Here is a 14,474-nt window from a genome sequence, read left to right on the forward strand (position 1 = left end):
AGTATAAGTCCGCCTCTTTTCTTTCATTGGCCCAGTAGCCTTAGGTCCCCGCCCATCCCTTCACTACCTCCTAATTGGCCAAATCTTAGGAAGCCCCGCCCTTTGTGCGGTCCAAAAGGACAACTGCTCTCACGGCCCCGCCCCTCTCTCCCCTTTGGAAGCTACGATTGGCTAGGACTTTCATTGTTCCGCCCCCCCAGTCTTGTCCAATAAGCTTAGCCAACTATGCCCCACCCCTTCCCCCGTTTCTTACCTCTAATTGGTCAAGCCTTCCCAAAGGCCCTCTCTCTATTGTGTAAGTCTCCCCCTTCGCAGCTTCAACCGTCCACTGGCTCCTTCCAATGGAACAAACCAATCAGCGAGCAGCAAGGCCAAAGAGGCGGGGACAAAGCCCCTGGGGCCAGGTGTCAGGCTTCGGACCCTAACAATGCAGGGACCAGGAAATTCCAAAGGGCAATGCGGGGGGGGATGCAGGAAGGGGTTCAAGGGGGGAGACAAGAGGGATGCAGGGAGGGTGCAAGGGGCTGGATTCAAGGGGCAAGGTGCAGGGAGGGATGAAAGCTGGAGACAGCATGTAAGAGATAGGGAGGGTAGAAGGTCCAGGTGGCTGGATCCACTGGGGGATATAGCTGCAGACATGTGCAGTGTAACACTGATGATTAGACAAGACAAAAGGCCACCCGAAAAAAACAACCTATCCCCACCCTTTTACAACAGAACATCGCAGGACTCACGTGGGAGGGCTTTTGCATGATGTTTTGCAAGGCTTTAGTGCATCCCTCCCTTTCTATTATTCTCTAGGTATAGATCAGGAACTCCCCTCATTTTGTGCATCACTAGAACTGGCCCTTCAGGTTTTTTAGAACTGGTTGCCTAGGCTGCTTCTCCTTGCCCTGTGCTGATATGCCAGTACTACCTGCTTCACGCTCATGGGCACAAAGTCAGACCCACTCTGGGGAAAAGGCTGCTTCAAACACTTCTGCCACAATCTGTGATTATTTAAAGCTGAACTGCGCTGGTAAAGGTGCATACAGTAGAACAGGGCATGACAGGCATGGAGAAGGCTCCAACTCAGTAAATTGGTTCAAACAATGAGCACACACTGATTATTGTCAGACCAGCCTCCCAAGAAACCACCTGTCACTGGGGGTTTGCAACTTGGCCCTAAATGATTCCTCTGGTATGAACTCTGACATATAAATCTAAACAGTAGTTTGACCATTTAACCTGACAACATAATAAAACATAGATTGCTGTACATGCTTGGTTTCTGTTCTTGAAAATCACGCCATGTCCTATCAGATCATGACTTCATGTACAAAGGAAGTGCACAAACAACTTTTACATGATCAGAAGTGACTGGCAGGTGTTCTCTTGCATGCAGCATTCAGACAAGCAGGCTAACATTTGCCTCACTGACCATAACCGACACATGTAAATGAGGGACAACTACGTTTCAGATCCATTTTTAAAAAAACAATCAGTAAATGGAGTCATGAAAAGCAACCACAGAAAATAGCATGCAGTTGAAGCAGCAGAGAAAGGCAGGTTACCTCTGCTCTTTTGAAAGAGCAGGGGGAACTCACAACAGTCAAAGATCGTCAATTTCCTCTTTCCAAATACCAGGGAGGAGCATGTCTGATGTTGCTGCAAATAGCTGAACTACCATTAAGTCACAGTTGTTTAGAGCAAACCCGTCTACACAAAAACTTACTATGCCTGCCTTTTCTCCTTCTTTCCTGCTTGCTAGCCTCCACTTTTCCTATTTAATCTTAGTGTATTGGTCTTTTTCAGTGTCTGTATTCCCTCCAGCCTCATTTTGCTATTTTTCATCTAGTTCAAATATTTGCTTTCCCCTGAGACTCTTGCTAACCCCACAAAATTCTCTAATTGTGCCTCTCTCCCCTCACCTATTCTTAGGTTTTTTCCTCCTGTGTATCCTAGCCTGTTCCCACCTTCTCTTCATTTCTGCTTCTCCAGAGCACTGTCTACCTAACCCTCTAAAAATTTGTATGTTTTCTTCCAGCTGATAATGCTACACTTCCAATAACTCAGTAGTCTCCAGGATACCTAGTTAGGCAACATCAGAGTAGAGGCTCAATATTACTCTGATAGATAGTAGGAATATACATTAGTAAAGGTCCCTAGGAATCTGTTAACCATGTTGCCTGAATTGGGGACTTCCCACTGTGACAGAGGGCATAGCAAACCCTCTTCTCTTATTATGAACATAATACCATGGCTTCCAGTCCTTCAGTTTTTCCAAGGACAATGTCAGGCAAAGCTACATCTCAAAGCATGTGGCTAGTAGAGTTGGGGGATGGGGGGGGGGGTCGGGAGTACAATGTTAATTGCAGGTGGATTCCTGAAACACCTGGAATTAAGCTATTTTATATTGTTATAGAAGGATTGCTGGAGTTGCTTTAGCCCTAGCCCACACCTCACTGAGACATGCAGGACAATGATCTCCCAGAGAAGCATCACATGATTCTAATGCACAGAGAAGATAAGTTAGTGCTTGACGAGGAGCATTTGTTTCTGCACTGGTATGGAGTTCCTCAGGCAGCAGTCACCTCCCAGGTTTAGAGGTGAGGGTGAAGAATTCATCAACAAACCAGGACATGGTGTTCTAGGACAACCAGACACTTGCCAATGATTGTTTTTTAATCAATCAGTTAAGGATTTAAGGTAGTAATACTCTATTTCACATCCTAACTTGACATGGTTCAGGCAACCAGAGGGAATTTATCCGAGGTCAGCAAAAAAGAGGCCTCCCGCTATATTGTGCTAATCAAGACTTAGGGTAAGATAAAGCCTTGGAATAAAGACGTTGCCCTCACCTCTAGGCTGTTTTAATCTATGTTTGTCACAGGCCCAGTAGAAAACTGGAATCCTGCCTGAGATTAAGAATCAGGCATGAGCTTTAACAGAACATCTTCATCTCCGCTGTGGTTGTGTTTTGGGGTGGGGGAATATCATTGTCCTCATGTAAAACAGAATCTTCCCAATGGGAAAAAAATTACAAAAGCCAGCACAAATTAGACAATGTTAGACATTTAGATTTTCTACAGGCTTTAGGTTCCTTACTGTGACCCACAGTGCTGGACTTCTGTGTGCAGGATTCAGACATCATTCTCAGGGTTTGCATGTAAAATTCCAGATCTCTCTTTCCCCCCACATCTCTAAAAGAAATCCAACAAGGTATGATTTTATATGTTCAAGAATACACAGCAGAACCTGACAACACACATACAGCATCGCTCATAAATGCAGGTTCTTTTCAAGAGTGTTCAACAGACAAATCATTTTTTGGTCTTTGGTATTGTAAAGAAATTTCTGTAGGGTATTTTGGCGTGCCCTCTCCAGACTTCAGGGAGATATTTGAAGACACAAAGAATGCTTAGCCAACCAGCACCAACTGAAAATCAATCTAATTGAACACCTGAAACTTATTTGTGCCTTTGAAAATCTTCTTCCTCCTCATCTAATGACTGGCAGTTCTACATTGCAGGCTGTCAACTTCCTCAGTCTTCTGTTATATGCAGTACTATCTTTACTCACTGTTTTAAACAGGCTCTGGCCATACCTTTGTTTATTGGTTTTGCCTGCCCAATTTCAACAGTCTCCATTACCAGGGTTCACATTGTGCTTGGCACAAGTGTTTTCTGACTGCGTGGCATCCTACTAGTGTCAGGTCCCTACATTTATTTGTGTGGGCTGAATAAATCCTAATGCCATTCTAGGTCACTGGAGGGTTGCACATGTGACTTTAATCTGGATTGTTCCCGCTGTCAGATTAGTTGGGGGAAAGGAAAATATAAAATCATGTTTTGCTTGTCAATGGTCATGGAGACTACTGGAAAAGCTGTGATAAAATGTGAAGGATGGAGTAGCAGAGGGGCTTTAGGAAACAATCTCACCTGCCAAGGCATGAATACTTAGCTTGATTAAAAAAGAAAAACAGGTCATCTAAGGCAAAGGCTATTTGCTATCCAAGTCTCAGAGGTTAAAAGGTACATGAATGCAAGAGATTTTAACTATTTGCATAATGTGAGAGTTATCAAACTTTTGATCAGACATTCCCAAAACCTCAGTCCACAGACTACTGGTGGTTTAGGATCAGCTGCTGGTGGTTCAGAGACAGCAGACAGGTCCCACAGACAGAGGAGAGAGGAGATGAAGAATAATAGAGAGCAGGATTAATATTTTCCAAAGGACAAACACTGAACTAGGAAGAGCTAAAATACACGCAGCACTTTTCAAATGTTCCTTTGCCATGAAAGTAATGGCGGTATTTGCCACAGGGATGTTATGCAATCATGAATGGGAGAGGTGGTCTACATGACTGCGAATGGGAGCAGAGGTGTTCATTAGGCGTTTTATGTCACATGGGCGTGTGGTCTACTCTACGAATAAGTTTTAAGCCGCCACTTGAAAAATTAGCCATTCCATGTGCTGCCACCTGCTGGTATGTGTGTGAAATGGTACAGCAAATAAACCATGGCATCTGAAAATGGTTGTTTATAAAAATAATCTAGATGCATAGTAAGCAATGAAGGCGGAAGGCATTAAATGTTTCACCTCTGGGTCTTTAATATAACCCAGATTTACCTCCAAACTTTGCTCAGAGAAGCATCAGCCTCAAGAAGAATTTTAAGTAACAAATCTGTAAACAAATATGAAAACTGAGGAATATTCAAACACGTTACGTTTTTCCAAGCCAAACAGTAAGTAAACTCACTGCAACCCTTTGACACTATGCTATTCTATCCTACTCGGTAGTTCTTGACAACTTTGATTATTAACTAGTAAGGAAAGGGATAAGTGAAAAGTAAGGGGGGGGGGGAATCTTAAATTAGGAAAACAATTCTCTTTCAACATTCTCCCATGAGCACACTTTCAAAATAATTCTGTTTCTGTTTTAAACCCTCAACCAGATTTATCTTCACAGTGATTTATCCCTCTGTTTGACAGGCAAATAATTGCCCAGACATCTCCAGCAGCCTCCTCTCTGGTGCTTTATTCCTGAGCAACGCCATCATATTTTAATTCTGGGGTGGGGGTAAATATATACTGGTTTTTATTGTAACTGACAACATTTCGTTATTTTAAAAAACTCAGAGAAGAAATGAAAAAATACATCTAACAGGAAAGTCCTGACAGGGAACAAAACAGGCCTGAACATATTCAAACCCAACATTTCGAGAAAGCATCATTTTTACCCTCTCTTCCCTCTCTTTGCAGGCAAAGCAAGCGTTTCTGGACTCTCATAAATAAGCTGATTTCTTTTTACAGTGAGAAGCTGAGTTCCTGTCTCGGAGACCCCAGCACACACAAGTCACAGCGAGACAATAAAATATTAACCATTCGTGCTCCAGATGTCATTCTTCATAGGTAACAAGACTAGACATCAAGCAATAAAATCCAACGGTCTGTTGAATCCACCTTTTCTGTTCATGTACTGCCTGTGATGAGGGGAAAGAAATCAGCATAGTTAGAACTTAATTGTCTGTACTTGTGATGAGCTTTAGCAGCTCCAATCTACTCATATGGGATTGGTGTTTATTAAAGTGCTGGTGGAAATCCAGCACAGGTTGGCTGGGACAGAATGCTGCTCCCACTCTACGACAGCTTGTCCGTGCCTCATGTGACATGAGCTGGGTGTTCTTGAGAAATACCAAACAGGATTGGCACTAACTGGTATGTCTGCTGGGAGTCTTAGCGAAGAAGTCATGGTTGAATGAGCCATGGAGAACTCACCCAACCACTGGAGCTAATCACTACAATCAGGTCTACACCAGCAAACCCTTCATGTCTAGACTGAGCTTATATTGGCCACGCACACACACACACCAAAAAAAAAAAAGAGGGGGAGAGAGGAGAGAGGGAGGTCTTTACCAGTATAGCTTTTCCTGATGTAGTGATCTAAATAAATTATACCGACAAATGCCAGTTTTATGCCAGTACAACTGGATCTGCACTAGGGCTTTTGCCAGTTTAGAAATATTGGCAAAACAGATAGCACACTTCTGCTATATTGACAAAAGATTCTAGTGTAAACCTGGCTTATGTCAGGCTCCGGCACACTGGTTCGGAAGCTTGCCATGCCTTTGCCAGGCTGTTTGTGTTCAGTGGCTAAAGGACTTCAGTCCGCAGGGCCATCAATACAGTATGTTTCACTGGTGCTTAAGTTTAACTTAGAGATGCACGGTGCACAAAAAAGAGAAGGTAGGCTACATTTTTCAGGCAGTTACAAGAAGCAGGGGGAGAAGAGTCCCAGTGACATTCTGTCCCACTCTAGCCAAGTGTTTACAGTGTGTTTACTGCCACAGCATCTGAGCTCCGTACAAAGTTACATATATTGAAACAGGGAGCAAGTGCACCTTTGTTCTTTGGTTCACTCCTCTCTCCATTAGTAATGGAGATTTAGAGAAACTAGAGGCAAGAAACATATCTGTTTCGAGTAGTGTATAGAAACACATTTGCTTTGAGTAGTGTATAACAACTGCTGAGGTGTAAAATCAACAAGCACTCCTCAATACAAATGAGAATGACCTCTCAGTCAATAACTCAGAAGACCGCCATACTTCTCACCAGGACTACAAAGCGTTCTCTGAATCAGATTGTCCTGGAAAAGAAATTATGTCTCCTCCAACATACCCACGCAGGCAGCAGATATTACAGCCTCCAAATCAGAGCAAGTCTGTCCAAGTGGTAGAAACACAAACCTGTACTTTCTCTTCTGTGACACGTTTATAGCATAGGCATTTACAGAGCCATCCACTTTCTTCCCCTGAAAGATACAATGGGAAAGAGAGCTCCAAAACTCAGTGTGTTTTACAGAGAACTGTTTAGGAAGAGGCATAGCAACACAAGGGCACAGGTTGTGGAGCTGGGATCAACACATCTAACCCAGGGTATGTCACTCTTAGGCAAGCCAACTTGAAACCAGAGACCAGGTGGGTGAGGCAATGTCTTTTATGGGACCGACTTCTGCTGGCGAGAGAGACGCGCTTTTGAGCGTACACAGACTGAAGCCTACAGCAACACTGCATGTAAGCTGAAACCAGTTAGTACCAACTTTCTAGATCTTTGCTAGGTTAGTTTTACAATGCAGATGAATGGAACTAACAGAGCAAACCCCCTTTTCAGAAGCAACTAACTACAGACCTAATCACTTTCCAAAGGTCACACCATATCACAAAGCTCAGTGTTAACTCCCACCTGCTTCCATGGGGGTGCCGTGAAGAACAGTGGCAGGATACAGCTTTGTCTAACCAAGGCTGTAGCATGGATAGGAGGCACAGTTGGAACATGTTTTTATACACTGTAACCAGGCCTCCCCAGAGCTCTGAGTAAAAGGGGCCTTAGTACCCATCAGGAATAGGAAGGATGGTTTAGTGGATAGGGCACTTGTCTGTAATTCAGGAGACCTGGGCTCAATTTCTGGCTCAGCTGCAAGCTCCCTGTGTGACCCTGGGCAAGTCACTTAACCTCTGTGTGCCACAGTGCCTCATCTGTAAGACAGGGATGATACCACCCTACCCCCAGGGGAGTTCTGAGGGGCAAATAATGATTACAAGGTGCTATAACATGAGTGGTGCATACACAGACACTACAGTTATGATTAATTAGCACCAATAGGGTAGTAAACACTATGACCAGTATTAAGTGTTTGCAGGATCACACTCTTAGGGAGAAGTATAGAGTCACGCTAAAGGACTGATCCAAGCTCTGCAACTAGAATTCCATACTGTGGGGCTGTAGCCAGGAGCTAGCAGATCAAAAGCAGTAGAGGCAAGCGACAAGAAAATAAAATCAGTACATCCGCATTTTTCCACAATAGAAGCCAATATAGGAAGCCCTGCTCCCTCGGAAACCCACAGGGTTTAACATCTCACCTGAAAGCCAGTACCATTAGAAGCACAGCACCACACTGGGGTATCTGTTCAAGATCCAGCGCAACACCCCCTCTGTCCCAGCACAGCACTGACCTGGTCCCACCTTACTTGTCTTGTGAAGGCTCAAGGGCTCACAGCACAAGGGGGCAGAGCTGCCAATCATGACCAGTATGTTGAAGTCCCATGCTAATTCTGTATTATAAGATCAATACTGTCTCGCCTCTGTAGTTCCTATCAACAATACTCTTCTGATGCAATGTTTCAACACACTGATGAGTTATTTCTTGCTACTTACTAACAAACTGAAAAGCTGAGACACAGACCTGTAACATTGAGAGATTTAATATTACAGCAAAACAGCGAACCTTCCTCCATCCTCTTGTAAAGGATCTTCCTAAACTTACCAAGATAGCTTGGCTATACCCAAGAATGAATTGTAAATATAATCTGGAAGAAGGTCAGGACTTTTTACTTAAGTTCTATGGAACAGTCCACTCACTTTTGTTGTGTCAAAGGATCCAAAGCCCATTGTTTTCATCATCTCAATTTCCTCCTCTGTTTTGCCTTCCATATCTTCTTCTGAAAAGACAGAAAGATACAAGAGGGATATGAAATATAATACTAGGAAAAATTACCAGGCACCTGATGGAAACTTATTGAACATGCTGATTAGGAAGGTAGGGAATAAAGATTTGTGCGTATGACAAAACCACTATGTGTATTGCAAAACTGGCTCTTTGGTCTGACCAAACACAGCTCTGGAACAGAAAACTGGTCCAGGGGGTAGAGGAACAACGCAAGGTCAGATCTGGCCCAAAAATGGAGGTTTTGCAGATGTTTGTTTTTACAGTATCTAATGAAAATACTCCCAAGTTCCTTTGCTTTTAAATGCCAAAGAAAAACAAACATTCCCCTACAGTGTTTGCAACCCTTGTGCTAGCGGAGAACTGAGCAAAGAGAACGGCAAGAAGAACACAGGGAAATTGAGATTTATTTTTAAAATCAGTCTTACTAATGTATTAGTTACACAGTACCACACATGTGCACGATGTTTTACAGATGAATAGGAGTGCAAGATCCCAGCCCTCAGGAGCTTGCGTCATAGCTAGACAGAGATATATAACTAGAAGCATACAATGACGGACGATTAAGGTGGGATATGGGAGGCAACAGAAAATGGAACGGAAACTTCCTCTAGGGGAGACAATGTGGTTTCAATTTCTTTTTTGGTTTTTACACATATACTTGAGATCCTTTTTTTTAAAAGCAAAACTTAGCAAGTATCGCAGATGAGAGAGGAAAGTGAACTGCTTTGTTAGGAATGCAGATAAGAGCCACGCTGGTGCTTTGGATGGACTGCACAATACCAGGCAAACCACAACTACTCTGTATTTCAGTTCTGCCCCATTATACAGATGGGGAAAATTCCTTACCTCATCCTGTGCGTGCGCTGCCTAATTCATTAACATTTGTAAAGTGCTTAGAGATCCTCTTAGATTAAAGACACAGCCAGGCCTTATATCTTGGGATCAGATCTGTAAGGGCTGACTCTTCGGTCTTGCATGGAGTCCCTTTGCAGTTCATGGACCTCCATGAAGCTGCAAATGCCTGCCCCTGAAGAACCAATTGCAGAAATACCGGAGTTGCCAAATTCAATCAGACCCAAAGTCTATCTAGTTCCTGTCTTTGACAGTGGCCAGCACTAAATGCTTCAGAGGAAAATGCCAGAAACCCTACCGTAGGCAGCATGAGATGATCTGCCCTACATCCTAACTCCTACTAGTTAGTGACTGAATTGTGCCCTAAAGCACAAGGTTTCATATCTCTTCCAGAACAGTTTTTGTGCATTAACTATGACTAAGCACATGGAATAGGGCCTAGGAGGGCAAAGTATTATTAAAAAGGGTTGCGTGGGTCCAGGGCTCGGGTGCACTCGCAGATGGAAAAAGGATAATCGAGGGAAAATTTGACTAGCATCTGCCTTTAGTAATCCTGGTTTATGCAGTTGCAGAGGCCCTCACTTTCACAGGCATCTACTCCATTTACCAATTTTATTTAAGTCCAGTAGATTTTAACTGGTTCTCTACGCATTAAGGTAAGATCAACACAAAGCCCCAAGAGCCAGCTTTGCTTCCCAAGGTTAGGACTCTGCTCTGTTACCGGTGATCTGATGCTCTTTGCTTTTGGCATCTTTGTTTTCTTTCTTTTCATCGTCTCGCCTTTCCTTCTGCCGGGACGGCGAAGAAGAGCTGGATCTATGCCGCCTCGGGGACCTAGAATTTCACACAAGTACAGATTTCAATCTAACAACAAGAGAGGAAACTATTGCAGCAGTTAACACAGTAACAAGTGCTGGAGGTTGAATCTACAACAAACACTCAACTACAATCCCACCTACAGCTTTACGTGTGACAGCAAGGAAGCAGAATAATGGTTATGTGGTGTTACAATGGCTGGCGTTGTCTTAAACACAGGCAGAGGGGGCGCACAAGGAAACACTTGTTATCTGTTGTCTCATCTTACTCTTAGACTGTAAACTCTTTGGGGCAGGGACCATCTTTTTGTTCTGTGTTTGTCCAGCACCTAGCACAATGGAGCCCTGACCCATGACGAGACCACAGGTGCTAACACACTCCAAACAAATGAACAAACAATACAAGGAGGCATAATTTCATCACATTTGCTCTAGTTAAGTAAAGGACAACACAGGCTAAATATTAGTAAAGAGCCCCCTAACAGTGAGATCTGTCTGACTGTAGAATTGTTTTTTCCTCCCCTCAGCCTACCCAAAAACCATTTCCCACACCACAGAAAGGTAGTACCCTGTCACCTTGTTGATATCACAGTAAGAATTACACCAATAAGAACAGTGGGAGAATGGGGCTGTCAGCTAGAAGCTCTGCCTGTTAGCTTCAGATAATTCAGATACTTTCTCACCTGGATCGCCTCCTGTGTGGGGAACGGGAACGACTCCTCCTCCTGTCCCTCTCCCGGGACCTCGAACGCTCCCGTCGCCTCCTCTCCCTCTCCCGGGAAGCAGAACGAGAGCGCCTACGTTCTGAAAGAAGCGGGGAGTGCTGATTAGTGTTGGCTAGCTGGAACTATCAGTTATAGCTTCAGTAAAGCCCTGTGTTTATAAGGGAATATCAGCCATGACTAAAACTAAAAAAAAGGGAGAAGGATGTCTTCCATCCCCTAAACCTCAAGACTTGCTCAGCGGTAAAGAGGATTGTCCTAAGAGCAACGAGAGCAGAGAAGGAAAGATGAGGAACGCACGACAGCACTCGTTGCAAAATTCTGAGTTCAACTTTTCAGAGGCAAAGAAAAGGAAAACGGTTAAGGCTCTATTACCAACGTAGAAATAGGGACCATCCCTCCTAACAGACAAGATGCTGGTCAGCGAGCCGCTGCCACAGGGGGATTGGATTCTAGGGCTGGCTCGTTTCCCTTCCTTTAACAGCCGGCCCCCTCCCTTTGCTTTGTGGTGCATCTCCCCTCCACCCTTGTATCAGGGTAGGGATCTGATCCCCTCTCCTGGAGGGAGGCAAAGCTCCCCTGTTACCCCCATATGCGAATAGGTCTCCCCGTTGCCCCGTTATCTGGCTTCATGGGGTCCCTCCCCTGGCTGCGGAGCGATCTCTAACTCATCCCCTGTACCAGGGCAGAGATCAGAGGAGTCCTGCCTTTCTGGGTGGGGGTAATACTCCCCCCCCGACAAAGATCCAGTCTCTGGACGATGGGGCTAATGTCTCCCACACACCCTGGGCAAGGACTTAGACGCCTCCCCTCCTCTCTTGGTGAGGGGGGGGGACTTCCATTGACCGCCAGGGCAAAGATCAAGGGCTCCTTCCCCCTACTCCAGGGAGGTGTGTCCCCCCCCGCCGTAGGCCGCGGACCAGCGGTTCCCCCCCCAGGCGGACGGTGCATGTGAGACCGCCCCCCCCGCTCCTCCTCTATTGCAGGGGGCGCCCCGGTATCTCCGCCCCCTCCCCAGGCGCTCACCCCTCCGCGGGGGGGACCTGGAGCGGCTCCGGACCATCCCGCCGAGCCCGGACCCCAACGGCTCCCTCGGCCTCAGCCCCCAGCCGGCACGCACATCCGGCAGAAAAACCGTCCGCCGGGCACTTCCGGTGGGCCGTCCGTCCCCGCTCCGGCTCCGGCTGGGAACTCGCTCCGCCGCACGCTTAGTTCCGGGGTGATGCGGTTCCCCTGAGCCCCTCTTTGGGCTGGGGCGGGGCCCCTGGAGAGGCCCCGCAGGGCACAGTCTTGCCCTTACCCCCCCCCCCCCGCCGCACACCAACCAGATGGCAGGGCCCAACCACGAGGGTTTGTCCCGAGGTGCAGTGCCCAGCCCATGTAGGCTCAGGGCCTGGCCCGCGTTGGGAGTTAGACCCCAGCAGACCCCGAGTGTGGACACGGTGGGTGCCGCGGTTGCGTTGTTTGCACCAGCGCAGCTACCCCGGGGATCGGCTGGGCTGCACCGGTGGCCACAGATCCCAGCGCCGACAGGACAAGATCCCAGCGTCCGCGCACCTCCCTGCTGAAGCCCCAGCGCAGCCCCCGCCACCCACAACGTGTTAACGCCCAAGCATTTGTCTCCATTTTGGGATCCCTCGTGCCGCCAGCTCAGCCCCAGCTCGTGCTCCGTGGCGCACGTGTCTTCTCCGTCGCTGCGTGCCAGCCGTTTTCACAACCACAGGGCTTGTGCACAACATTTTACCTAGCTGCGCGCCGGGGGGGGGCTGACTGATACCCAAGGGTATTGGTGATTGCACGTACGTGTGAGTCACAAGTCACACAACTCCGTCTTTCAGACACTGCCACTCATATTTTCATCACTCTCTTGCCCCCACCAAACGTTGTTTTCTTGTGCCGTGTGCTCATCGCTACTCCCGTGGCTCAAAGATGGCGTGGGTAATCAAGCCTTGAGCCACTTCGGTGTCAGGCTAGCTATGCAGCCTTTCCATCTAGCAAGGTTCTGTGGAATTTATTCATTGTGTGTGTGTGCGCTTCTGAGATGAGACTTTAAGAACTGATAATATACTTAGTCCTGCCTTGAGTGCAGGGGACTGGACTAGATGGCCTCTCAAAGTCCCTTCCAGTTCTAAGATTCTATGAACTGAGGCCTGTTTGCTCTGCCTAGACATTAGTCATCTCAGGGAACTTTTCAGAAGGGACAGGAATTGCATAAGTGTCCGTGGACACAATTTCCTTTCTCCCTGCTGTCTGCAGCATGCTGTGCGCCAGCTGTTGTCCTCCAGTTGTGAGGTAGTTGCATTTCAGGGGTGTTACATATGTAGGAACCCCGGGATCCTTCAGGCTAAGTGTAATCTTGAAGCATAAGAGGTCACAGGCCATGAAATGCTCCTTCTATATATTATAACAAATTAGCTTAATTCCCAATGCTCCTTTCTCTTAAATGTGTTGGATTCTCACTTAATTCTCTACTCAGCTATGTTTTTTGTGATGCTTCTGAGTTCTCTCCTTCTCCTCCTACCGCACCATAATTCCTTGCAGCCATTCCACCTTATATTTTGACCAGCACATTACATCTTGCAAGCAATCTAAGTAGCTTTGGGCTGGATCACTGTAGTGGTGGGAGACATCCAAGGAGTATCTAAGATGCCGGTGATTCAGTAGGTGGTACTTTTCCCTGTGAAAGAGTAGTCAGACAATAACCCAGCATAGCATCAGGAGGTGCCATCTTTCAGTGAAGATATAAAACCCAAGGCTTGAATAACTGTGGGCATTAATACAATCAATTCATGTTACTTTGGGGGTGGTATCATATTCCAGCTGTGTTACATGGATTCTCTGAGCTGCTAATTTGGCAGCCTGGCAGAGAAAGACCCATATGAATTCCTACCGTCTTAAAGAAGGACAAATGGGACTACAGGGACTGGATACAGGGATCTAATGCACTGGTCAGATTGGGCTGGTTTATATCAACTTATCATGCTGGTATTTTCTCCAGGACTTCTGTCATGTGCTTTAGAATCTTCAGTTACCCGTAAAACAAAGGCTCTAGCCCTTAAAATTCCAAAGAGAACATTAAAAACGGGAACCAGATGTAAACCTGTGCCGTGATGTCTGCCTGAAATGCAGACAGCCTGAAAAAATGGTGTAAACTACCCTTAGTGAACCACAATGGAGGTGCAGTTCAATGATAGTAAGGTACGTCAACATTGCTGACTACTTCAGTGCTAGGCAAAGCTTTCAAGAAGGAAGAGAGACAATTATATTATAAATTGCTGGACAACTTAATCTGAGCAGTGTCTCATTTTGGTGTCATAAGTGGAGCTTGAGAAAATAATGCCACATTGAGTGCTGGTATACAGGGCCCATGGAAAAGCTTGTAACCGGTCTTCGAGGAAATGTTCTAAAGCAGCTGGATAGTTCAGGGAATGAGCTAGGTGCGCCAGATGTTTGCCTCTATATTGCTGGTTCAGCCCAGCCCACGGTGGTAATGACTAAACGTGATCTAAGAACTGTGTGAAATCTGTTTGGGAAGTTTCAGTCATTGAGTAGGAAAGCCGCCAGTAGCATTTTTAATGAGCAGTTTCAGCATAGTAG

General features: G+C 46.0%; 1 protein-coding gene across 1 annotated transcript; it reads right to left on the minus strand.

Annotated features, from left to right (window-relative positions):
- Window positions 1-4,568: 4,568 nt before the first annotated feature.
- SNRNP27 (small nuclear ribonucleoprotein U4/U6.U5 subunit 27) lies at window positions 4,569-12,026 on the minus strand. The gene is made up of 6 exons (XM_077805774.1): window positions 11,904-12,026; window positions 10,839-10,959; window positions 10,062-10,174; window positions 8,401-8,480; window positions 6,729-6,793; window positions 4,569-5,465 (listed from the first exon to the last, which is right to left on the minus strand). Exons 1-6 carry the CDS (start codon window positions 11,938-11,940, stop codon window positions 5,411-5,413), a joined length of 471 nt encoding a protein of 156 aa, XP_077661900.1. The 5' UTR covers window positions 11,941-12,026; the 3' UTR covers window positions 4,569-5,410.
- Between the last annotated feature and the right edge of the window lie 2,448 nt (window positions 12,027-14,474).

Source organism: Eretmochelys imbricata, chromosome 26 (assembly GCF_965152235.1).
Source record: "Eretmochelys imbricata isolate rEreImb1 chromosome 26, rEreImb1.hap1, whole genome shotgun sequence".
NCBI lineage: Eukaryota > Metazoa > Chordata > Testudines > Cheloniidae > Eretmochelys > Eretmochelys imbricata.